At 47.2% G+C, this 24877-nt stretch overlaps 1 protein-coding gene across 1 annotated transcript in view; it reads left to right on the plus strand.

Annotated features, from left to right (window-relative positions):
* The first annotated feature begins 2396 nt into the window (after positions 1–2396).
* Positions 2397–24877, plus strand: part of irf7 (interferon regulatory factor 7) — a 79741-nt gene continuing 57260 nt past the window's right edge. Inside the window, exons 1-2 of the mRNA XM_073049979.1 lie at positions 2397–2693; positions 3450–3615. Coding sequence (XP_072906080.1) covers positions 2680–2693; positions 3450–3615 — 180 coding nt within the window. The 5' untranslated portion in view covers positions 2397–2679. The remainder of the gene's footprint in view (positions 2694–3449; positions 3616–24877) is intronic.

Raw genomic sequence — 24877 nt, forward strand, 5'->3', positions numbered from 1 at the left:
CCATGATGGAGCTGACTGAGTTCTCAAATTTCTACAGCTGACTTTGACCCTGTGCAGTGCCCCACACACTCCGCCCATACAAGATAGTGATGTAGCCAGTTAGAATACTCTCCATGGTACATTTGTAGGAATACGTCAGTGCCTTTGGTGACATACCAAATCTCCTCAAACTCCTCATGAAATTTAGCTGCTGCCGTGCGGCCTTTGTAGCTGCACTGATCCGCCGGGCCCAGGATAGATCCTTGGTGGTGGTGACATCAAGGAACTTGAAACTGCTCACCCTTTCCACTTCTGATCACTCGATGAGGACTAGAGTGTGTTCCCTCAACTTCCCCTTCCTGATGTCCACAAATAATTTAAAGAGCAAACACGAGGAAATCTGCAGATGCTGGAAATTCAAACAACAACACACACAAAATGCTGGTGGAACACAGCAGGCCAGGCAGCATTTTGTGTGTGTTGTTGTCCACAAATAATTGTTGGTCTTGCTGATGTTGAGTGCAAGGTTTTTGCTGCGACTCCACTCAACCAGCTGATGGGTTATAGTGTAGGGAAGTGCATGGTCATGCATTTTGGTAGAAGGAATAAAGGCATAGACTACTTTCGAAATGGGGAGAAAATTCAAAAATCCGAGATGCAAAGGGAGTCCTTGTGCAGGATTTCCTAAAGGTTAACTTGCAGTTCGAATCGCTGGTAAGGAAGGCAAATGTAATGTTAGCATTCATTTCGAAAGGACTAGAACGTAAATGCAAGGCTTTATAAGGCATTGGTCAGACCACACTTGGAGTACTGTGATCAGTTTTGGGACCCTTATCCAGGGAAAGATGTGCTGATGTTGGAAAGGGTCCAGTGGAAGTTCACAGGAATGATTCTGGGAGTGAAAGGGTTAGTGCATGAGGAGCATCTGATGATTCTGTACTTGCTTGAGTTTTGAAGAATGGGGGGGGGGGTGTTATTAAAACCTATTGAATACTGAAAAGCCTAGGTAGGGTGGCTGTGGAGAGGATATCTTTTCCTCAAACAGCGGAGACTGACCAGAAGGATTCAGAATCAACAGATATCCATTTAGAACAGAGATGAGGAACAATTTCTTTAGCCAGAGGGTGGTGAGTCTGTGGAATTCATTGCCACAGACGGCTTGGAAGACAAGTCATTGTGTATATTTAAAGTGCAGGTTGATAGGCTCTCATTAGTCAGGGTGTCATAGGTTATGGGGAGAAGACAGAACGGGGCTGAGAGGGATTATCAATCAGCCATGATGGAATGGTGGAGCAGACAATGGACCAAATGGTCTAATTCTGTTCCTACCTTTCAGACAGACATACTTTATTGATCCCAAGGGAAATTGGGTCATAGACTCACAATTTACCTTGTTGTGGTCTTGCACTTTCTCATTTAACTTTTCTGGCAGGTTTTGCAGTTTATTCTGCATTGTAACACACAAAATGCTGGAGAAACTCAGCAGGTCCGGCAGAATTTTTACTTCATCCCTCCTCCCTTACCCACCTTGCTTCACCTACAACCTTCCCCTCCCCTCACATTCTTATTCTTCTCCCTTCCTTTCCAGTTGTGGGGAAGGATCGCAGCCCGAAACATCGACCCAGGTGCGTCGAACTGAGCAATCATACCGGCTCAGTTCTTCCAGCATTTTGTGCCTGTTACTTGAGATTTCCTACTTCTGCAGAACTTCCCATATTTCTGATTCCTTCTGAAGCCAGTTCACATGTGGCTCCAGTCTGGAACTGTGTTGGAGAAGACCAGGTGATAGGGATGTCCCCTCCCTGAAGAATGTCAGTGATCCAGCTGTGTTTTGGCTTCAGTAGATTCCCATGTTGCAGTTGTGAGATTTCTCTCTGGGCCAATATTAAGGATCTCAGATGGGTTTGTTTAGAAAATTGTGATCCCCAGAATGGGTGAAGTTCAGCAGAAAGAAATTTAGAGGGATGTGACCCGCCCTCCCCATCATCTGCCAACTTGTAAAAATTCTGCCGGACCTGCTTACTTTCCGCATCTTGGCCGCAAACGTCGACTGTTTATTCCCCTCCATACATGCTGCCTGACCTGCTGAGTTTCCCCAGCATTGTGTGTGCTGCTCTGGATTCTCAACATCTGCAAATATCTATTGTTTAGGGAACGCATGTTTTTGGCGGGACGAGTTTTGGGGACACGTACGGTTAGATGGACGAGATTATGTTAACTGCAGAGACGAATTTCGGAAACGCTTGTAATTGGAGGGATCGATTTCAGTGGAAGCGTGTGATTGGAGGCAAGGGTGTTCAAGGAGCTTGTGATTGGAGGAAAGGGTGTTCAAGGAGCTTGTGATTGGAGGGATAGTTGTACAGAATGCGTGTCATGGGGAGAAGAAATAGAATAGTGAATTTACAATATTATTGATAAGGTGATCGTTCGGCCGGACGATTCTATCCTGGGGGAGTCCGTGCTTCCTTTTTCCTGCTTTACCCGTGGCTGGAGTAGACGCTTCGCTGTGATATGAAATAGAAACCAAACGCGGAGCCTGTGGGGCCGCTCATGTGATTTCCAGGAAAGGGGCGGTGTGGCTGCCGAAAGCGCCGGCGCAGGAATCCCCGCCGCTCGCAGACCGAGGGGAGGGAACCGCCTTTCTAATAAAAACTGCCGCTCCGGGTTGGGCTGTCGATAGAGCTGCTCACACTCTCCTGGATGGGGAAGCAAAGGTAGGGAGAATGAGGGAGTAGCGAGAGGGTTACGTAGTGTAGGAGGATGATGGGTCGAGGAGAGGGTGGACAGGACGCGGGGAGCGGAGGTGTGGGTTGAAAACATGGCTGGAAACCCAGTGCACCACAAAGTGCTGGAGGACCTCAGCATCTGTGAATAGGAACATTTCAGTCCGAGACCCTTACGGGAGGGGAGGAGGTGTGGTAATTGATTGTGCAGTAGAATTTGAACATGTGAACTATCTGTCCTCACCTCCCTCAACCCCCCCGACTCTGCCCTCACCCCCCCCGACTCTGCCCTCACCCCCCCGACTCTGCCCTCACCCCCCCGACTCTGCCCTCACCCCCCCGACTCTGCCCTCACCTCCCCGACTCTGCCCTCACCTCCCCGACTCTGCCCTCACCCCCGACTCTGCCCTCACCCCCGACTCTGCCCTCACCCCCGACTCTGCCCTCACCCCCCGACTCTGCCCTCACCACCACCCCCGAACCCCGACTCTGCCCTCACCACCCTCCGAACCCCGACTCTGCCCTCACCACCCTCCGAACCCCGACTCTGCCCTCACCACCCTCCGAACCCCGACTCTGCCCTCACCACCCTCCGAACCCCGACTCTGCTCTCACCACCCCCCGAACCCCGACTCTGCCCGTCCCCCCGAACCCCGACTCTGCTCTCACCACCCCCCCGAACCCCGACTCTGCTCTCACCACCCCCCGAACCCCGACTCTGCTCTCACCCCCCCCCCCCAACCCCAGGATGAGCCAACAGAAACCGCAGTTGCGACCATGGCTGATTGCGCAGATCGACAGTGGCTGCTACCAGGGTCTTTGCTGGACTAACGAGGAGAGGAACATGTTCCGCATACCCTGGAAACATGCGTCCCGTCACGACCTGTCTGAGGATGACTACCGCATCTTCAAGGTAGGGAGGAGGAGGGTTGGTTACACCTGGACCAGGAGAGTGTCCAATGTTCCCTTGCTGGATCTCACTCTCTCCAGCCTGGGGCACCCCAAAGGACAATCATGGGGAGCCCAGAGATACTGCCGGTTATCAATTTCCAGGTTGGAATGTCTAATTCCAGAGGATGTGTATTTAAGGTGAAAGAGGGTAATTTCAAAGGAGATGTGTGTTTTCTTTACACACACAGTGGTGAGAGCCTGGAATGTGCTGCCTGGGGTGGGGGTAGAGGCAGATGCATTGAAGACTTCTAAGAAGTTTAGATAGACATGTGAATGTGAGGAAAATGGCAGGATATAGTTGGCCATTTGATTACTAATTTAAAAATGCAAACACGAGGAAATCTGCAGATGCTGTAAATTCAAGCAACACACACAAAATGCCAGGCAGCATCTATAGGAAGAAGTACAGTCAATGTTTCGGGCTGAGACCCTTCGTCAGGACTATACAGTTGACGTTTCGGGCCAAAACATCGACTGTACTTCTTCCTGTAGATGCTGCCTGGCCTGCTGCGTTCCACCAGCATTTTGTGTGTGTTGCTTGAGTTGATTCGGCACAATGTTGTGCTGAAGGACCAGTTCCTGTGCTGTCCTGTTCTATGTTCTATGCAATTTAAATTGGTTTATTTCTAAACTTTCCCATTCTGTTGCAGAGAAGTTGGCCGCCTTAGCAAACTTTCTTCCCCTGGAGACACTCTTGTACCCACGCAGAGTTTTCTGTCTTAGAGCAGGTACCTAAGCCGTGACCTGTTTGTTGCTGGTGTCGTGAATTGGTTTTCCTCAGTGCTGTTCAAGTGCCTGGTGCTTGTCCCAAGAATGAGCACATTTCCTCTCCAAACCTGTGGCAAAGGAGAAGATGCCTTTTGGAAAGTCAAGGCTGCGTAGGACTAATACTCTGAATGTAGGGCATGAGGGGATGCAATGGGCTTAGATCATAGAACAGCACAGCACAAAGATACTATCTACTCTGTCTGTGCTTCTCATAATCTTATGCGGTAAACCCCTATCAGATCTCCCATCAGACTCTGCCATTCCAGAGAAAACAACCCAAGCTTGTCCAGTCTCTCATGATAGCACATGCCCTCTAAACCAGGCGGCATCCTTAAGCACCCTCTCCAAAGCCTCAACATATAATGGGGTGACCAGAAGTGTGTGCAAATGGTCTGACTAGAGTTTTATAAAGAGAGGAGCATAGTTCATTGAAAGCAGTGTCACAGGTGGTCCTGATGAAGGGTCTCAGCCCAAAATGTTAGCTGTTTGCTCTTGTCCATAGATACTGACTGACCTGCTGAGTTTGTCCAGCGTTTTGTGTGTGTTGCTCTGGATTTCCAGCAACTGCAGATTTTCTTGTGTTTGCCTCAGGTAGTCAGGTGGTGAGAAGGTGTTTAGCACGTTGACCATCATCAGTCAGGTGGTGAGAAGGTGTTTAGCACGTTGGTCATCAGTCAGGTGGTGAGAAGGTGTTTAGCACGTTGACCATCATCAGTCAGGTGGTGAGAAGGTGTTTAGCACGTTGGTCATCAGTCAGGTGGTGAGAAGGTGTTTAGCACGTTGACCATCATCAGTCAGGTGGTGAGAAGGTGTTTAGCACGTTGACCATCATCAGTCAGGTGGTGAGAAGGTGTTTAGCACATTGGTCATCAGTCAGGTGGTGAGAAGGTGTTTAGCACGTTGGTCATCAGTCAGGTGGTGAGAAGGTGTTTAGCACGTTGGTCATCAGTCAGGTGGTGAGAAGGTGTTTAGCACGTTGACCTTCATCAGTCAGGTGGTGAGAAGGTGTTTAGCACGTTGACCATCATCAGTCAGGTGGTGAGAAGGTGTTTAGCACGTTGACCATCATCAGTCAGGTGGTGAGAAGGTGTTTAGCACATTGGTCATCAGTCAGGTGGTGAGAAGGTGTTTAGCACGTTGATCTTCATCAGTCAGGTGGTGAGAAGGTGTTTAGCACGTTGGTCATCAGTCAGGTGGTGAGAAGGTGTTTAGCACGTTGGTCATCAGTCAGGTGGTGAGAAGGTGTTTAGCACGTTGGTCATCAGTCAGGTGGTGAGAAGGTGTTTAGCACGTTGGTCATCAGTCAGGTGGTGAGAAGGTGTTTAGCACGTTGACCTTCATCAGTCAGGTGGTGAGAAGGTGTTTAGCACGTTGGTCATCAGTCAGGTGGTGAGAAGGTGTTTAGCACATTGACCTTCATCAGTCAGGTGGTGAGAAGGTGTTTAGCACGTTGGTCATCAGTCAGGTGGTGAGAAGGTGTTTAGCACGTTGGTCATCAGTCAGGTGGTGAGAAGGTGTTTAGCACGTTGGTCGTCAGTCAGTTGGTGAGAAGGTGTTTAGCACGTTGGTCATCAGTCAGGTGGTGAGAAGGTGTTTAGCACATTGATCTTCAGTCAGGTGGTGAGAAGGTTTTTAGCACATCGGTCGTCAGTCAGGTGGTGAGAAGGTGTTTAGCACGTTGGTCATCAGTCAGGTGGTGAGAAGGTGTTTAGCACGTTGGTCGTCAGTCAGGTGGTGAGAAGGTGTTTAGCACATTGATCTTCAGTCAGGTGGTGAGAAGGTTTTTAGCACATCGGTCGTCAGTCAGGTGGTGAGAAGGTGTTTAGCACATTGACCGTCATCAGTCAGGTGGTGAGAAGGTGTTTAGCATGTTGACCGTCATCAGTCAGGTGGTGAGAAGGTGTTTAGCACGTTGGTCATCAGTCAGGTGGTGAGAAGGTGTTTAGCACATTGGTCATCAGTCAGGTGGTGAGAAGGTGTTTAGCACGTTGGTCATCAGTCAGGTGGTGAGAAGGTGTTTAGCACGTTGGTCATCAGTCAGGTGGTGAGAAGGTGTTTAGCACGTTGGTCATCAGTCAGGTGGTGAGAAGGTGTTTAGCACGTTGGTCATCAGTCAGGTGGTGAGAAGGTGTTTAGCACGTTGGTCATCAGTCAGGTGGTGAGAAGGTGTTTAGCACGTTGACCTTCATCAGTCAGGTGGTGAGAAGGTGTTTAGCACGTTGGTCATCAGTCAGGTGGTGAGAAGGTGTTTAGCACGTTGATCTTCATCAGTCAGGTGGTGAGAAGGTGTTTAGCACATTGACCTTCATCAGTCAGGTGGTGAGAAGGTGTTTAGCACGTTGGTCATCAGTCAGGTGGTGAGAAGGTGTTTAGCACATTGGTCATCAGTCAGGTGGTGAGAAGGTTTTTAGCACGTTGGTCGTCAGTCAGGTGGTGAGAAGGTGTTTAGCACATTGATCTTCAGTCAGGTGGTGAGAAGGTTTTTAGCACATCGGTCGTCAGTCAGGTGGTGAGAAGGTGTTTAGCACGTTGGTCATCAGTCAGGTGGTGAGAAGGTGTTTAGCACGTTGGTCATCAGTCAGGTGGTGAGAAGGTGTTTAGCACATTGACCTTCATCAGTCAGGTGGTGAGAAGGTGTTTAGCACGTTGGTCATCAGTCAGGTGGTGAGAAGGTGTTTAGCACATTGACCTTCATCAGTCAGGTGGTGAGAAGGTGTTTAGCACATTGATCTTCATCAGTCAGGTGGTGAGAAGGTGTTTAGCACGTTGACCTTCATCAGTCAGGTGGTGAGAAGGTGTTTAGCACGTTGACCTTCATCAGTCAGGTGGTGAGAAGGTGTTTAGCACATTGACCTTCATCAGTCAGGTGGTGAGAAGGTGTTTAGCACGTTGACCTTCGTCAGTCAGGTGGTGAGAAGGTGTTTAGCACGTTGGTCATCAGTCAGGTGGTGAGAAGGTGTTTAGCACGTTGACCTTCGTCAGTCAGGTGGTGAGAAGGTGTTTAGCACGTTGACCTTCGTCAGTCAGGTGGTGAGAAGGTGTTTAGCACGTTGGTCATCAGTCAGGTGGTGAGAAGGTGTTTAGCACGTTGACCTTCATCAGTCAGGTGGTGAGAAGGTGTTTAGCACGTTGACCTTCATCAGTCAGGTGGTGAGAAGGTGTTTAGCATGTTGGTCATCAGTCAGGTGGTGAGAAGGTGTTTAGCACGTTGGTCACCAGTCAGGTGGTGAGAAGGTGTTTAGCACGTTGGTCATCAGTCAGGTGGTGAGAAGGTGTTTAGCATGTTGGTCATCAGTCAGGTGGTGAGAAGGTGTTTAGCACATTGGTCATCAGTCAGGTGGTGAGAAGGTGTTTAGCATGTTGGTCATCAGTCAGGTGGTGAGAAGGTGTTTAGCACGTTGACCTTCATCAGTCAGGTGGTGAGAAGGTGTTTAGCACGTTGGTCATCAGTCAGGTGGTGAGAAGGTGTTTAGCACGTTGGTCATCAGTCAGGTGGTGAGAAGGTGTTCAGCATGTTGGTCATCAGTCAGGTGGTGAGAAGGTGTTTAGCACGTTGGTCATCAGTCAGGTGGTAAGAAGGTGTTTAGCACGTTGACCTTCATCAGTCAGGTGGTGAGAAGGTGTTTAGCAAGTTGGTCATCAGTCAGGTGGTAAGAAGGTGTTTAGCACGTTGACCTTCATCAGTCAGGTGGTGAGAAGGTGTTTAGCACGTTGGTCATCAGTCAGGTGGTGAGAAGGTGTTTAGCATGTTGGTCATCAGTCAGGTGGTGAGAAGGTGTTTAGCACGTTGGTCATCAGTCAGGTGGTGAGAAGGTGTTTAGCATGTTGGTCATCAGTCAGGTGGTGAGAAGGTGTTTAGCATGTTGATCATCAGTCAGTTGGTGAGAAGGTGTTTAGCACGTTGGTCATCAGTTAGGTGGTGAGAAGGTGTTTAGCATGTTGGTCATCAGTCAGGTGGTGAGAAGGTGTTTAGCATGTTGGTCATCAGTCAGTTGGTGAGAAGGTGTTTAGCACGTTGGTCATCAGTTAGGTGGTGAGAAGGTGTTTAGCATGTTGATCATCAGTCAGGTGGTGAGAAGGTGTTTAGCATGTTGGTCATCAGTCAGGTGGTGAGAAGGTGTTTAGCACGTTGATCTTCATCAGTCAGGTGGTGAGAAGGTGTTTAGCACATTGATCTTCATCAGTCAGGTGGTGAGAAGGTGTTTAGCACGTTGATCTTCATCAGTCAGGTGGTGAGAAGGTGTTTAGCACGTTGGTCACCAGTCAGGTGGTGAGAAGGTGTTTAGCACGTTGACCTTCATCAGTCAGGTGGTGAGAAGGTGTTTAGCACGTTGACCTTCATCAGTCAGGTGGTGAGAAGGTGTTTAGCACGTTGGTCATCAGTCAGGTGGTGAGAAGGTGTTTAGCACGTTGACCTTCATCAGTCAGGTGGTGAGAAGGTGTTTAGCACATTGACCTTCATCAGTCAGGTGGTGAGAAGGTGTTTAGCACGTTGACCATCATCAGTTAGGTGGTGAGAAGGTGTTTAGCACGTTGACCTTCATCAGTTAGGTGGTGAGAAGGTGTTTAGCACGTTGGTCATCAGTCAGGTGGTGAGAAGGTGTTTAGCATGTTGGTCATCAGTCAGGTGGTGAGAAGGTGTTTAGCATGTTGGTCATCAGTCAGGTGGTGAGAAGGTGTTTAGCACGTTGACCTTCATCAGTCAGGTGGTGAGAAGGTGTTTAGCACGTTGGTCATCAGTCAGGTGGTGAGAAGGTGTTCAGCATGTTGGTCATCAGTCAGGTGGTGAGAAGGTGTTTAGCACGTTGGTCATCAGTCAGGTGGTAAGAAGGTGTTTAGCACGTTGACCTTCATCAGTCAGGTGGTGAGAAGGTGTTTAGCACGTTGGTCATCAGTCAGGTGGTGAGAAGGTGTTTAGCATGTTGGTCATCAGTCAGGTGGTGAGAAGGTGTTTAGCATGTTGGTCATCAGTCAGGTGGTGAGAAGGTGTTTAGCACGTTGACCTTCATCAGTCAGGTGGTGAGAAGGTGTTTAGCACGTTGGTCATCAGTCAGGTGGTGAGAAGGTGTTTAGCACGTTGGTCATCAGTCAGGTGGTGAGAAGGTGTTCAGCATGTTGGTCATCAGTCAGGTGGTAAGAAGGTGTTTAGCACGTTGACCTTCATCAGTCAGGTGGTGAGAAGGTGTTTAGCACGTTGACCTTCATCAGTCAGGTGGTGAGAAGGTGTTTAGCACGTTGGTCACCAGTCAGGTGGTGAGAAGGTGTTTAGCACGTTGGTCACCAGTCAGGTGGTGAGAAGGTGTTTAGCACGTTGGTCATCAGTCAGGTGGTAAGAAGGTGTTTAGCACGTTGACCTTCATCAGTCAGGTGGTGAGAAGGTGTTTAGCACGTTGGTCATCAGTCAGGTGGTGAGAAGGTGTTTAGCATGTTGGTCATCAGTCAGGTGGTGAGAAGGTGTTTAGCACGTTGATCATCAGTCAGTTGGTGAGAAGGTGTTTAGCACGTTGGTCATCAGTTAGGTGGTGAGAAGGTGTTTAGCATGTTGGTCATCAGTCAGGTGGTGAGAAGGTGTTTAGCATGTTGGTCATCAGTCAGTTGGTGAGAAGGTGTTTAGCACGTTGGTCATCAGTTAGGTGGTGAGAAGGTGTTTAGCATGTTGATCATCAGTCAGTTGGTGAGAAGGTGTTTAGCACGTTGGTCATCAGTTAGGTGGTGAGAAGGTGTTTAGCACGTTGGTCATCAGTCAGGTGGTGAGAAGGTGTTTAGCACGTTGGTCATCAGTCAGGTGGTGAGAAGGTGTTTAGCATGTTGGTCATCAGTCAGGTGGTGAGAAGGTGTTTAGCACATTGACCTTCATCAGTCAGGTGGTAAGAAGGTGTTTAGCACGTTGACCTTCATCAGTCAGGTGGTGAGAAGGTGTTTAGCATGTTGGTCATCAGTCAGGTGGTGAGAAGGTGTTTAGCATGTTGGTCATCAGTCAGGTGGTGAGAAGGTGTTTAGCACGTTGATCATCAGTCAGTTGGTGAGAAGGTGTTTAGCACGTTGGTCATCAGTTAGGTGGTGAGAAGGTGTTTAGCATGTTGGTCATCAGTCAGGTGGTGAGAAGGTGTTTAGCATGTTGGTCATCAGTCAGTTGGTGAGAAGGTGTTTAGCACGTTGGTCATCAGTTAGGTGGTGAGAAGGTGTTTAGCATGTTGATCATCAGTCAGTTGGTGAGAAGGTGTTTAGCACGTTGGTCATCAGTTAGGTGGTGAGAAGGTGTTTAGCACGTTGGTCATCAGTCAGGTGGTGAGAAGGTGTTTAGCACGTTGGTCATCAGTCAGGTGGTGAGAAGGTGTTTAGCACGTTGACCTTCATCAGTCAGGTGGTGAGAAGGTGTTTAGCATATTGATCTTCATCAGTCAGGTGGTGAGAAGGTGTTTAGCACGTTGGTCATCAGTCAGGTGGTGAGAGGGTGTTTAGCACGTTGATCATCAGTCAGTTGGTGAGAAGGTGTTTAGCATGTTGGTCATCAGTCAGGTGGTGAGAAGGTGTTTAGCATGTTGGTCATCAGTCAGGTGGTGAGAAGGTGTTTAGCATGTTGACCTTCATCAGTCAGGTGGTGAGAAGGTGTTTAGCACGTTGGTCATCAGTCAGGTGGTGAGAAGGTGTTTAGCACATTGACCTTCATCAGTCAGGTGGTGAGAAGGTGTTTAGCACGTTGGTCATCAGTCAGGTGGTGAGAAGGTGTTTAGCACGTTGGTCATCAGTCAGGTGGTGAGAAGGTGTTTAGCATGTTGACCTTCATCAGTCAGGTGGTGAGAAGGTGTTTAGCACGTTGGTCATCAGTCAGGTGGTGAGAAGGTGTTTAGCACGTTGATCTTCATCAGTCAGGTGGTGAGAAGGTGTTTAGCACGTTGATCTTCATCAGTCAGGTGGTGAGAAGGTGTTTAGCACGTTGATCTTCATCAGTCAGGTGGTGAGAAGGTGTTTAGCACGTTGATCTTCATCAGTCAGGTGGTGAGAAGGTGTTTAGCACGTTGGTCATCAGTCAGGTGGTGAGAAGGTGTTTAGCACATTGACCTTCATCAGTCAGGTGGTGAGAAGGTGTTTAGCACGTTGGTCATCAGTCAGGTGGTGAGAAGGTGTTTAGCACGTTGGTCATCAGTCAGGTGGTGAGAAGGTGTTTAGCATGTTGACCTTCATCAGTCAGGTGGTGAGAAGGTGTTTAGCACGTTGGTCATCAGTCAGGTGGTGAGAAGGTGTTTAGCACGTTGATCTTCATCAGTCAGGTGGTGAGAAGGTGTTTAGCACGTTGGTCATCAGTCAGGTGGTGAGAAGGTGTTTAGCACGTTGATCTTCATCAGTCAGGTGTTGAGAAGGTGTTTAGCACATTGATCTTCATCAGTCAGGTGGTGAGAAGGTGTTTAGCACGTTGATCTTCATCAGTCAGGTGGTGAGAAGGTGTTTAGCACATTGACCTTCATCAGTCAGGTGGTGAGAAGGTGTTTAGCACGTTGGTCATCAGTCAGGTGGTGAGAAGGTGTTTAGCACGTTGGTCATCAGTCAGGTGGTGAGAAGGTGTTTAGCACGTTGGTCATCAGTCAGGTGGTGAGAAGGTGTTTAGCACGTTGGTCATCAGTCAGGTGGTGAGAAGGTGTTTAGCACATTGACCTTCATCAGTCAGGTGGTGAGAAGGTGTTTAGCACATTGACCTTCATCAGTCAGGTGGTGAGAAGGTGTTTAGCACATTGACCTTCATCAGTCAGGTGGTGAGAAGGTGTTTAGCACATTGGCCTTCATCAGTCAGGTGGTGAGAAGGTGTTTAGCACGTTGACCTTCATCAGTCAGGTGGTGAGAAGGTGTTTAGCACGTTGGTCATCAGTCAGGTGGTGAGAAGGTGTTTATCACGTTGACCTTCATCAGTCAGGTGGTGAGAAGGTGTTTAGCACGTTGGTCATCAGTCAGGTGGTGAGAAGGTGTTTAGCACATTGGTCATCAGTCAGGTGGTGAGAAGGTGTTTAGCACGTTGGTCATCAGTCAGGTGGTGAGAAGGTGTTTAGCACGTTGGTCATCAGTCAGGTGGTGAGAAGGTGTTTAGCACATTGACCTTCATCAGTCAGGTGGTGAGAAGGTGTTTAGCATGTTGGTCATCAGTCAGGTGGTGAGAAGGTGTTTAGCATGTTGGTCATCAGTCAGGTGGTGAGAAGGTGTTTAGCACGTTGACCTTCATCAGTCAGGTGGTGAGAAGGTGTTTAGCATATTGATCTTCATCAGTCAGGTGGTGAGAAGGTGTTTAGCACGTTGGTCATCAGTCAGGTGGTGAGAGGGTGTTTAGCACGTTGATCTTCATCAGTCAGTTGGTGAGAAGGTGTTTAGCATGTTGGTCATCAGTCAGGTGGTGAGAAGGTGTTTAGCATGTTGACCTTCATCAGTCAGGTGGTGAGAAGGTGTTTAGCATGTTGGTCATCAGTCAGGTGGTGAGAAGGTGTTTAGCACATTGACCTTCATCAGTCAGGTGGTGAGAAGGTGTTTAGCACATTGATCTTCATCAGTCAGGTGTTGAGAAGGTGTTTAGCATGTTGGTCATCAGTCAGGTGGTGAGAAGGTGTTTAGCACGTTGGTCATCAGTCAGGTGTTGAGAAGGTGTTTAGCACGTTGGTCATCAGTCAGGTGGTGAGATGGTGTTTAGCACGTTGGTCATCAGTCAGGTGGTGAGAAGGTGTTTAGCACGTTGGTCATCAGTCAGGTGGTGAGATGGTGTTTAGCACGTTGGTCATCAGTCAGGTGTTGAGAAGGTGTTTAGCATGTTGGTCATCAGTCAGGTGGTGAGAAGGTGTTTAGCACATTGGTCATCAGTCAGGTGGTGAGAAGGTGTTTAGCACGTTGATCTTCATCAGTCAGGTGGTGAGAAGGTGTTTAGCACGTTGACCGTCATCAGTCAGGTGGTGAGAAGGTGTTTAGCACGTTGACCGTCATCAGTCAGGTGGTGAGAAGGTGTTTAGCACATTGGTCATCAGTCAGGTGGTGAGAAGGTGTTTAGCATGTTGGTCACCAGTCAGGTGGTGAGAAGGTGTTTAGCACGTTGGTCATCAGTCAGGTGGTGAGAAGGTGTTTAGCACGTTGGTCATCAGTCAGGTGGTGAGAAGGTGTTTAGCACATTGACCGTCATCAGTCAGGTGGTGAGAAGGTGTTTAGCACGTTGGTCATCAGTCAGGTGGTGAGAAGGTGTTTAGCATGTTGACCGTCACCAGTCAGGTGGTGAGAAGGTGTTTAGCACATTGACCTTCATCAGTCAGGTGGTGAGAAGGTGTTTAGCACATTGACCTTCATCAGTCAGGTGGTGAGAAGGTGTTTAGCACGTTGGTCATCAGTCAGGTGGTGAGAAGGTGTTTAGCATGTTGGTCATCAGTCAGGTGGTGAGAAGGTGTTTAGCACGTTGACCTTCATCAGTCAGGTGGTGAGAAGGTGTTTAGCACGTTGACCTTCATCAGTCAGGTGGTGAGAAGGTGTTTAGCACGTTGGTCATCAGTCAGGTGGTGAGAAGGTGTTTAGCACGTTGGTCATCAGTCAGGTGGTGAGAAGGTGTTTAGCATGTTGGTCATCAGTCAGGTGGTGAGAAGGTGTTTAGCACGTTGACCTTCATCAGTCAGGTGGTGAGAAGGTGTTTAGCATATTGATCTTCATCAGTCAGGTGGTGAGAAGGTGTTTAGCACGTTGGTCATCAGTCAGGTGGTGAGAGGGTGTTTAGCACGTTGATCATCAGTCAGTTGGTGAGAAGGTGTTTAGCACATTGGTCATCAGTCAGGTGGTGAGAAGGTGTTTAGCATGTTGGTCATCAGTCAGGTGGTGAGAAGGTGTTTAGCATGTTGGTCATCAGTCAGGTGGTGAGAAGGTGTTTAGCATGTTGACCTTCATCAGTCAGGTGGTGAGAAGGTGTTTAGCACGTTGGTCATCAGTCAGGTGGTGAGAAGGTGTTTAGCACATTGACCTTCATCAGTCAGGTGGTGAGAAGGTGTTTAGCACATTGACCTTCATCAGTCAGGTGGTGAGAAGGTGTTTAGCACATTGACCTTCATCAGTCAGGTGGTGAGAAGGTGTTTAGCACATTGACCTTCATCAGTCAGGTGGTGAGAAGGTGTTTAGCACGTTGGTCATCAGTCAGGTGGTGAGAAGGTGTTTAGCACATTGACCTTCATCAGTCAGGTGGTGAGAAGGTGTTTAGCATGTTGGTCATCAGTCAGGTGGTGAGAAGGTGTTTAGCATGTTGGTCATCAGTCAGGTGGTGAGAAGGTGTTTAGCATGTTGACCTTCATCAGTCAGGTGGTGAGAAGGTGTTTAGCACGTTGGTCATCAGTCAGGTGGTGAGAAGGTGTTTAGCACATTGACCTTCATCAGTCAGGTGGTGAGAAGGTGTTTAGCACGTTGGTCATCAGTCAGGTGGTGAGAAGGTGTTTAGCATGTTGGTCATCAGTCAGGTGGTGAGAAGGTGTTTAGCACATTGACCTTCATCAGTCAGGTGGTGAGAAGGTGTTTAGCACGTTGGTCATCAGTCAGGTGGTGAGAAGGTGTTTAGCATGTTGACCTTCATCAGTCAGGTGGTGAGAAGGTGTTTAGCACGTTGGTCATCAGTCAGGTGGTGAGAAGGTGTTTAGCACGTTGATCTTCATCAGTCAGGTGGTGAGAAAGTGTTTAGCACGTTGATCTTCATCAGTCAGGTGGTGAGAAGGTGTTTAGCACGTTGATCTTCATCAGTCAGGTGGTGAGAAGGTGTTTAGCACGTTGATCTTCATCAGTCAGGTGGTGAGAAGGTGTTTAGCACGTTGGTCATCAGTCAGGTGGTGAGAAGGTGTTTAGCACATTGACCTTCATCAGTCAGGTGGTGAGAAGGTGTTTAGCACGTTGGTCATCAGTCAGGTGGTGAGAAGGTGTTTAGCACGTTGGTCATCAGTCAGGTGGTGAGAAGGTGTTTAGCATGTTGACCTTCATCAGTCAGGTGGTGAGAAGGTGTTTAGCACGTTGGTCATCAGTCAGGTGGTGAGAAGGTGTTTAGCACGTTGATCTTCATCAGTCAGGTGGTGAGAAGGTGTTTAGCACGTTGGTCATCAGTCAGGTGGTGAGAAGGTGTTTAGCACATTGACCGTCATCAGTCAGGTGGTGAGAAGGTGTTTAGCACGTTGGTCATCAGTCAGGTGGTGAGAAGGTGTTTAGCATGTTGACCGTCACCAGTCAGGTGGTGAGAAGGTGTTTAGCACATTGACCTTCATCAGTCAGGTGGTGAGAAGGTGTTTAGCACATTGACCTTCATCAGTCAGGTGGTGAGAAGGTGTTTAGCACGTTGGTCATCAGTCAGGTGGTGAGAAGGTGTTTAGCATGTTGGTCATCAGTCAGGTGGTGAGAAGGTGTTTAGCACGTTGACCTTCATCAGTCAGGTGGTGAGAAGGTGTTTAGCACGTTGACCTTCATCAGTCAGGTGGTGAGAAGGTGTTTAGCACGTTGGTCATCAGTCAGGTGGTGAGAAGGTGTTTAGCACGTTGGTCATCAGTCAGGTGGTGAGAAGGTGTTTAGCATGTTGGTCATCAGTCAGGTGGTGAGAAGGTGTTTAGCACGTTGACCTTCATCAGTCAGGTGGTGAGAAGGTGTTTAGCATATTGATCTTCATCAGTCAGGTGGTGAGAAGGTGTTTAGCACGTTGGTCATCAGTCAGGTGGTGAGAGGGTGTTTAGCACGTTGATCATCAGTCAGTTGGTGAGAAGGTGTTTAGCACATTGGTCATCAGTCAGGTGGTGAGAAGGTGTTTAGCATGTTGGTCATCAGTCAGGTGGTGAGAAGGTGTTTAGCATGTTGGTCATCAGTCAGGTGGTGAGAAGGTGTTTAGCATGTTGACCTTCATCAGTCAGGTGGTGAGAAGGTGTTTAGCACGTTGGTCATCAGTCAGGTGGTGAGAAGGTGTTTAGCACATTGACCTTCATCAGTCAGGTGGTGAGAAGGTGTTTAGCACATTGACCTTCATCAGTCAGGTGGTGAGAAGGTGTTTAGCACATTGACCTTCATCAGTCAGGTGGTGAGAAGGTGTTTAGCACATTGACCTTCATCAGTCAGGTGGTGAGAAGGTGTTTAGCACGTTGGTCATCAGTCAGGTGGTGAGAAGGTGTTTAGCACATTGACCTTCATCAGTCAGGTGGTGAGAAGGTGTTTAGCATGTTGGTCATCAGTCAGGTGGTGAGAAGGTGTTTAGCATGTTGGTCATCAGTCAGGTGGTGAGAAGGTGTTTAGCATGTTGACCTTCATCAGTCAGGTGGTGAGAAGGTGTTTAGCACGTTGGTCATCAGTCAGGTGGTGAGAAGGTGTTTAGCACATTGACCTTCATCAGTCAGGTGGTGAGAAGGTGTTTAGCACGTTGGTCATCAGTCAGGTGGTGAGATGGTGTTTAGCATGTTGGTCATCAGTCAGGTGGTGAGAAGGTGTTTAGCACATTGACCTTCATCAGTCAGGTGGTGAGAAGGTGTTTAGCACGTTGGTCATCAGTCAGGTGGTGAGAAGGTGTTTAGCATGTTGACCTTCATCAGTCAGGTGGTGAGAAGGTGTTTAGCACGTTGGTCATCAGTCAGGTGGTGAGAAGGTGTTTAGCACGTTGATCTTCATCAGTCAGGTGGTGAGAAGGTGTTTAGCACGTTGATCTTCATCAGTCAGGTGGTGAGAAGGTGTTTAGCACGTTGATCTTCATCAGTCAGGTGGTGAGAAGGTGTTTAGCACGTTGATCTTCATCAGTCAGGTGGTGAGAAGGTGTTTAGCACATTGACCTTCATCAGTCAGGTGGTGAGAAGGTGTTTAGCACGTTGGTCATCAGTCAGGTGGTGAGAAGGTGTTTAGCACGTTGGTCATCAGTCAGGTGGTGAGAAGGTGTTTAGCATGTTGACCTTCATCAGTCAGGTGGTGAGAAGGTGTTTAGCACGTTGGTCATCAGTCAGGTGGTGAGAAGGTGTTTAGCACGTTGATCTTCATCAGTCAGGTGGTGAGAAGGTGTTTAGCACGTTGGTCATCAGTCAGGTGGTGAGAAGGTGTTTAGCACGTTGATCTTCATCAGTCAGGTGTTGAGAAGGTGTTTAGCACATTGATCTTCATCAGTCAGGTGGTGAGAAGGTGTTTAGCACGTTGATCTTCATCAGTCAGGTGGTGAGAAGGTGTTTAGCACATTGACCTTCATCAGTCAGGTGGTGAGAAGGTGTTTAGCACGTTGGTCATCAGTCAGGTGGTGAGAAGGTGTTTAGCACGTTGGTCATCAGTCAGGTGGTGAGAAGGTGTTTAGCACGTTGGTCATCAGTCAGGTGGTGAGAAGGTGTTTAGCACGTTGGTCATCAGTCAGGTGGTGAGAAGGTGTTTAGCACATTGACCTTCATCAGTCAGGTGGTGAGAAGGTGTTTAGCACATTGACCTTCATCAGTCAGGTGGTGAGAAGGTGTTTAGCACGTTGACCTTCATCAGTCAGGTGGTGAGAAGGTGTTTAGCACGTTGGTCATCAGTCAGGTGGTGAGAAGGTGTTTATCACGTTGACCTTCATCAGTCAGGTGGTGAGAAGGTGTTTAGCACGTTGGTCATCAGTCAGGTGGTGAGAAGGTGTTTAGCACATTGGTCATCAGTCAGGTGGTGAGAAGGTGTTTAGCACGTTGGTCATCAGTCAGGTGGTGAGAAGGTGTTTAGCACATTGACCTTCATCAGTCAGGTGGTGAGAAGGTGTTTAGCATGTTGGTCATCAGTCAGGTGGTGAGAAGGTGTTTAGCATGTTGGTCATCAGTCAGGTGGTGAGAAGGTGTTTAGCACATTGGTCATCAGTCAGGTGGTGAGAGGGTGTTTAGCACGTTGGTCATCAGTCAGGTGGTGAGAGGGTGTTTAGCACGTTGATCTTCATCAGTCAGTTGGTGAGAAGGTGTTTAGCATGTTGGTCATCAGTCAGGTGGTGAGAAGGTGTTTAGCATGTTGGTCATCAGTCAGGTGGTGAGAAGGTGTTTAGCATGTTGACCTTCATCAGTCAGGTGGTGAGAAGGTGTTTAGCATGTTGGTCATCAGTCAGGTGGTGAGAAGGTGTTTAGCATGTTGACCTTCATCAGTCAGGTGGTGAGAAGGTGTTTAGCATGTTGGTCATCAGTCAGGTGGTGAGAAGGTGTTTAGCATGTTGACCTTCATCAGTCAGGTGGTGAGAAGGTGTTTAGCATGTTGGTCATCAGTCAGGTGGTGAGAAGGTGTTTAGCACATTGACCTTCATCAGTCAGGTGGTGAGAAGGTGTTTAGCACGTTGGTCATCAGTCAGGTGGTGAGAAGGTGTTTAGCATGTTGGTCATCAGTCAGGTGGTGAGAAGGTGTTTAGCACGTTGGTCATCAGTCAGGTGGTGAGAAGGTGTTTAGCATGTTGGTCATCAGTCAGGTGGTGAGAAGGTGTTTAGCACGTTGGTCATCAGTCAGGTGGTGAGAAGGTGTTTAGCATGTTGGTCATCAGTCAGGTGGTGAGAAGGTGTTTAGCATGTTGACCTTCATCAGTCAGGTGGTGAGAAGGTGTTTAGCACATTGATCTTCATCAGTCAGGTGTTGAGAAGGTGTTTAGCATGTTGGTCATCAGTCAGGTGGTGAGAAGGTGTTTAGCACGTTGGTCATCAGTCAGGTGTTGAGAAGGTGTTTAGCACGTTGGTCATCAGTCAGGTGGTGAGATGGTGTTTAGCACGTTGGTCATCAGTCAGGTGGTGAGAAGGTGTTTAGCACGTTGGTCATCAGTCAGGTGGTGAGATGGTGTTTAGCACGTTGGTCATCAGTCAGGTGTTGAGAAGGTGTTTAGCACGTTGGTCATCAGTCAGGTGGTGAGAAGGTGTTTAGCACATTGGTCATCAGTCAGGTGGTGAGAAGGTGTTTAGCACGTTTGTCATCAGTCAGGTGGTGAGAAGGTGTTTAGCACGTTGACCGTCATCAGTCAGGTGGTGAGAAGGTGTTTAGCACGTTGGTCATCAGTCAGGTGGTGAGAAGGTGTTTAGCACATTGGTCATCAGTCAGGTGGTGAGAAGGTGTTTAGCATGTTGGTCACCAGTCAGGTGGTGAGAAGGTGTTTAGCACGTTGGTCATCAGTCAGGTGGTGAGAAGGTGTTTAGCACGTTGGTCATCAGTCAGGTGGTGAGAAGGTGTTTAGCACATTGGTCATCAGTCAGGTGGTGAGAAGGTGTTTAGCATGTTGACCGTCACCAGTCAGGTGGTGAGAAGGTGTTTAGCACATTGGTCACCAGTCAGGTGGTGAGAAGGTGTTTAGCACATTGACCTTCATCAGTCAGGTGGTGAGAAGGTGTTTAGCATGTTGGTCACCAGTCAGGTGGTGAGAAGGTGTTTAGCACATTGACCTTCATCAGTCAGGTGGTGAGAAGGTGTTTAGCACATTGACCTTCATCAGTCAGGTGGTGAGAAGGTGTTTAGCACGTTGGTCATCAGTCAGGTGGTGAGAAGGTGTTTAGCACATTGACCTTCATCAGTCAGGTGGTGAGAAGGTGTTTAGCACGTTGGTCACCAGTCAGGTGGTGAGAAGGTGTTTAGCACATTGACCTTCATCAGTCAGGTGGTGAGAAGGTGTTTAGCACGTTGGTCATCAGTCAGGTGGTGAGAAGGTGTTTAGCATGTTGGTCATCAGTCAGGTGGTGAGAAGGTGTTTAGCACGTTGACCTTCATCAGTCAGGTGGTGAGAAGGTGTTTAGCACGTTGACCTTCATCAGTCAGGTGGTGAGAAGGTGTTTAGCACGTTGGTCACCAGTCAGGTGGTGAGAAGGTGTTTAGCACGTTGACCTTCATCAGTCAGGTGGTGAGAAGGTGTTTAGCACGTTGACCTTCATCAGTCAGGTGGTGAGAAGGTGTTTAGCACGTTGATCTTCATCAGTCAGGTGGTGAGAAGGTGTTTAGCACGTTGGTCGTCAGTCAGGTGGTGAGAAGGTGTTTAGCATGTTGGTCATCAGTCAGGTGGTGAGAAGGTGTTTAGCATGTTGGTCATCAGTCAGGTGGTGAGAACGTGTTTAGCACATTGACCTTCATCAGTCAGGTGGTGAGAAGGTGTTTAGCACGTTGACCATCATCAGTCAGGTGGTGAGAAGGTGTTTAGCACGTTGGTCGTCAGTCAGGTGGTGAGAAGGTGTTTAGCATGTTGGTCATCAGTCAGGTGGTGAGAAGGTGTTTAGCACGTTGACCTTCATCAGTCAGGTGGTGAGAAGGTGTTTAGCACGTTGACCATCATCAGTCAGGTGGTGAGAAGGTGTTTAGCACGTTGGTCGTCAGTCAGGTGGTGAGAAGGTGTTTAGCATGTTGGTCATCAGTCAGGTGGTGAGGAGGTGTTTAGCATGTTGGTCATCAGTCAGGTGGTGAGAAGGTGTTTAGCATGTTGGTCATCAGTCAGGTGGTGAGAAGGTGTTTAGCATGTTGGTCATCAGTCAGGTGGTGAGAACGTGTTTAGCACATTGACCTTCATCAGTCAGGTGGTGAGAAGGTGTTTAGCACGTTGACCATCATCAGTCAGGTGGTGAGAAGGTGTTTAGCACGTTGGTCGTCAGTCAGGTGGTGAGAAGGTGTTTAGCATGTTGGTCATCAGTCAGGTGGTGAGGAGGTGTTTAGCATGTTGGTCATCAGTCAGGTGGTGAGAAGGTGTTTAGCACGTTGACCTTCATCAGTCAGGTGGTGAGAAGGTGTTTAGCACGTTGACCTTCATCAGTCAGGCGGTGAGAAGGTGTTTAGCACGTTGGTCATCAGTCAGGTGGTGAGAAGGTGTTTAGCACGTTGGTCATCAGTCAGGTGGTGAGAAGGTGTTTAGCACGTTGGTCATCAGTCAGGTGCTGGGTCCAGGATCTGGGACATTATGCTGCTGTTGCACTCGTCATTGATGTGGTTTCACTTGGTGTTTGCACAGTCCTGGTCACCCTATTGTAGGAAGGTTGTAGTTAAACTGAAATGAGCATGGTGAAGGTTTATGAGGATGTTACCAGGACTTGAGGGCCTGAGTTACAGAGCGAGGTTGACCAGGCTAAGGTTAGGGTCTTTATTCCCTGGAATGCTTGAGAATGAGGGACAACCTACTAGAAATGTTTAAAGTTATGAGATGGATGGTAACAGTCTATTCCCCAAGTAGTGTAGTCCCACCCTAGGAAACATAGATTTGGGATGTGTGGGAAAGGGTTAAAGGGAACATGGGGGCAAATTTTCGCACAGTGAGTTGGTGAGTATATGGAGCGAGCTGCCACAGGAAGAGGTTGAGGCGGGTACAATAGTATCATTTAAGCAGAACTTGGAGGGGTAGGGATTAGAGGGATATGGGCTGAAGTTGGAAGTTGCTTGGTGGGCAGCATGATCAGTCTGGATTGATTGGGCCAAAGGGTCTGTATCAGGTATATTGCTCTCTACTGTATTTATGTCCTTGGTGGTAGGTAGGCTGTTGCTGGTGATGTGTTGAGCAGTTATGACAAGCTGCTGTAGAGTCTGTCAGGACACTGGTTTGAGGAAGGGTGGGTGCCGGGGAGAGGGAGCTCATTCAGTGTATCTGCACTCTGACCGTGTCACCAATCCTTCTCTCTGCTTTTCATTCGCTGCCTTCCCACTTCTCCAAGCTTTTCCATACCCTTGGCATTCCCAACACAGGGTGACTGCTCCACCAACATCTCCGGTCGGGGGTCACCGTTACTAGAAACCAGATTGGACCTACCACAGAGAGGGTGGTAGTGAGGAACCAAGACTCTGAGTTCATGGATGGCAAGTGGTCCCCATGAGACTATGTCTGTGGACTTGGACAAGGCAGTGAGAGATTGTGGCAAGGTTGGGTGATGGAGGAGCTTCCTGACAAACTCCAGAATGAAGATGAGAAGAGCAGGCAACGTGTTCCGTGTGAGAGCTGACTGGGGTATGCTGCTGGACAGAGGGTCCCAGTGACCACCTTGGTTCATGCTCCTTGCACCTCAAGGAACTTCCAACGATGAGCTGGAACCTGAGTTTTGGGCGTGTCATAGGGAGAAGGATTTGGATATCCTCAGGAAGGGGGTTTCAGGGAGGCACATCTGGTGCAGAGGGGTGTTTGGGGTGGCGATGTCAGGGGGAGGGTTTCAGGCAGTGCATTGTGTGTGTGGGGGTGGGGTTTGGGTCGGTGTGGTCTGGAGAGGGTTTCGGTACAGTACATTCAGTGTGTGGGGGTGGGGTTTGGGACGGTGTGGTCTGGAGAGGGTTTCGGTACAGTACATTTGTTGTGTTTTTTGTGGTGTGTTCGGTGGGGGGTGTGGGTGGGTTTCGGGCTGCATGATTGATCAGTCAGTTATGTTATCCGAGTGCTGCAAGAACTGCAGGATTGGTCATTGAGGATGAGGGGGTGACATTGAGGTTGGTGAAAAGGGCTTATGAATTGGTTGGAGTCGCGGCCGCCAAGCAGAATCGAAGAGATAAGAGGAGGTATGATCAAAAGGTGAGGTTTTCCCAACTCTTAACTCTTTCCCCTTAACCCCTCCCCCCTAACATCCCTATTAAAAAAAAAAAGAGAAAAAAAAAGGAATGCCTGGATATTGGAGGGTCCCCACACGCTCCACGCAGTTCGTAATAACTTTAGTGTATGTATTTATTTCTTTCCCCAAGTAACCAATTATTTCATCTTCGGAGCACCTATATATTTAATCCTGTCTTTTGTAAATAAGGGCGCCAAATTTTCAAAAATGTTTCATATTTATCTCTTAAATTGTAAGTGATTTTTTCAAGTGGAATACAGCCATAAATTTCGTTCTTCCAACGATCTATACTTAGATATGTATCCGATTTCCAAGTCACTGCAATAGCTTTTTTGGCTACTGCCAATGCAATTTTTATAAATTCTTTCTGATATTTATTCAATCTGGATATCGGTTTTATCCCTTCAATATTACCTAGTAAAAGTAATATTGGGTTGTGTGGAAGTTGTATTCCAATAATTTGTTCCAGTAAAACTCTTAAATTTGTCCAAAAAGGTTGAATTTTAGAGCAAGACCAAGTAGAATGTAAAAAAGTACCAATTTCTTGGTTACATCGAAAACACTGATCAGATAGATTTGGGTTTAATTTGTTTATTTTTTGTGGTGTAATATATAGTTGATGTAAAAAATTGTATTGCACTAATCTTAATCGAACGTTTATTGTATTTGTCATACTCTCAAGACATAGTCTTGACCAGTTTTTTTCTTCAATTTTGATATTCAAATCACTTTCCCATTTTTGTCTTGACTTATGGACTCCTTGTTTAATTGCCTGTTTTTGAATCAAATTATACATACAAGAGATAAATTTTTTAATCTTTCCTTTTTGAATTAAAGTTTCTATTTCATTGGGTTTCGGTAGTAACATTGTTTGACCTAGCTTTTCTCTTAAATAAGCCCTTAGTTGAAAGTAACAAAAAAGAGTGTTGTTTGATACTTTATATTTATTCTTTAATTGATCAAATGACATTAATATACCTCCTTCAAAACAATCTCCTATATATCTAATCCCTTTTTGAAACCAATTATATAAAAGTTGATTATCCATTGTAAAAGGAATAAGTCTATTTTGGATTAAAGATCTCTTTGCTAATAAGGATTTCTTTGTCTCATCGTCAACATTTATCTTATTCCATAAATCAATCAAATGTTTTAATATAGGAGATTCTTTCTTTTCCCGTATCCATTTAGATTCCCATTTATATATAAAGTCTTCTGGTATGTTTTCTCCTATTTTATCTAGTTCTATTCTGATCCATGCCGGTTTGTCTTTCTCAAAAAAGGATGCAATAAATCTAAGTTGATTTGCTTTATAATAATTCTTAAAATTTGGAAGTTGTAACCCTCCTAGCTCAAATTTCCATGTCAATTTTTCCAACGATATTCTTGACATCTTGCCTTTCCAAAGAAACTTACTCACATATTTATTCAGCTCTTGAAAAAAACTTCTGGGGTAATTGTATTGGTAGTGATTGAAATAAGTATTGTAATCTAGGGAATATATTCATTTTTATGGTATTTACTCTACCTACTAATGTTATTGGTAATACCATCCATTTATCAAGATCTTCTTGAATTTTTTTCAATAGTGGTAAATAATTTAATTTGTATATGTTCTTTATATCATTATCGACTCTTATACCTAAATATTTTATACCATTTGCCGGCCATCTAAATTGGGTTATTGATCGACATTGATTATAGTCTCCTTTAGTAAGAGGTAAAATTTCACTTTTATCCCAATTTATTTTGTAACCTGATACTTTCCCATATTCTTCTAATCTATAGGATAATTTACGCAACGATTGCAATGGGTTTGTTAGATAAAGTAGAACATCATCAGCAAATAAGTTAATCTTGTATTCTTCCTGGTTAACTCTAAAACCCTTAATATCTGGGTCCATTCTGATCAATTCAGCTAATGGCTCTATCGCCAACACAAATAAAGCAGGTGACAATGGACAACCTTGCCTAGTTGACCTT

This window comes from Hemitrygon akajei, chromosome 6 (genome assembly GCF_048418815.1).
Source record: "Hemitrygon akajei chromosome 6, sHemAka1.3, whole genome shotgun sequence".
Classification (NCBI taxonomy): Eukaryota; Metazoa; Chordata; class Chondrichthyes; order Myliobatiformes; family Dasyatidae; genus Hemitrygon; species Hemitrygon akajei.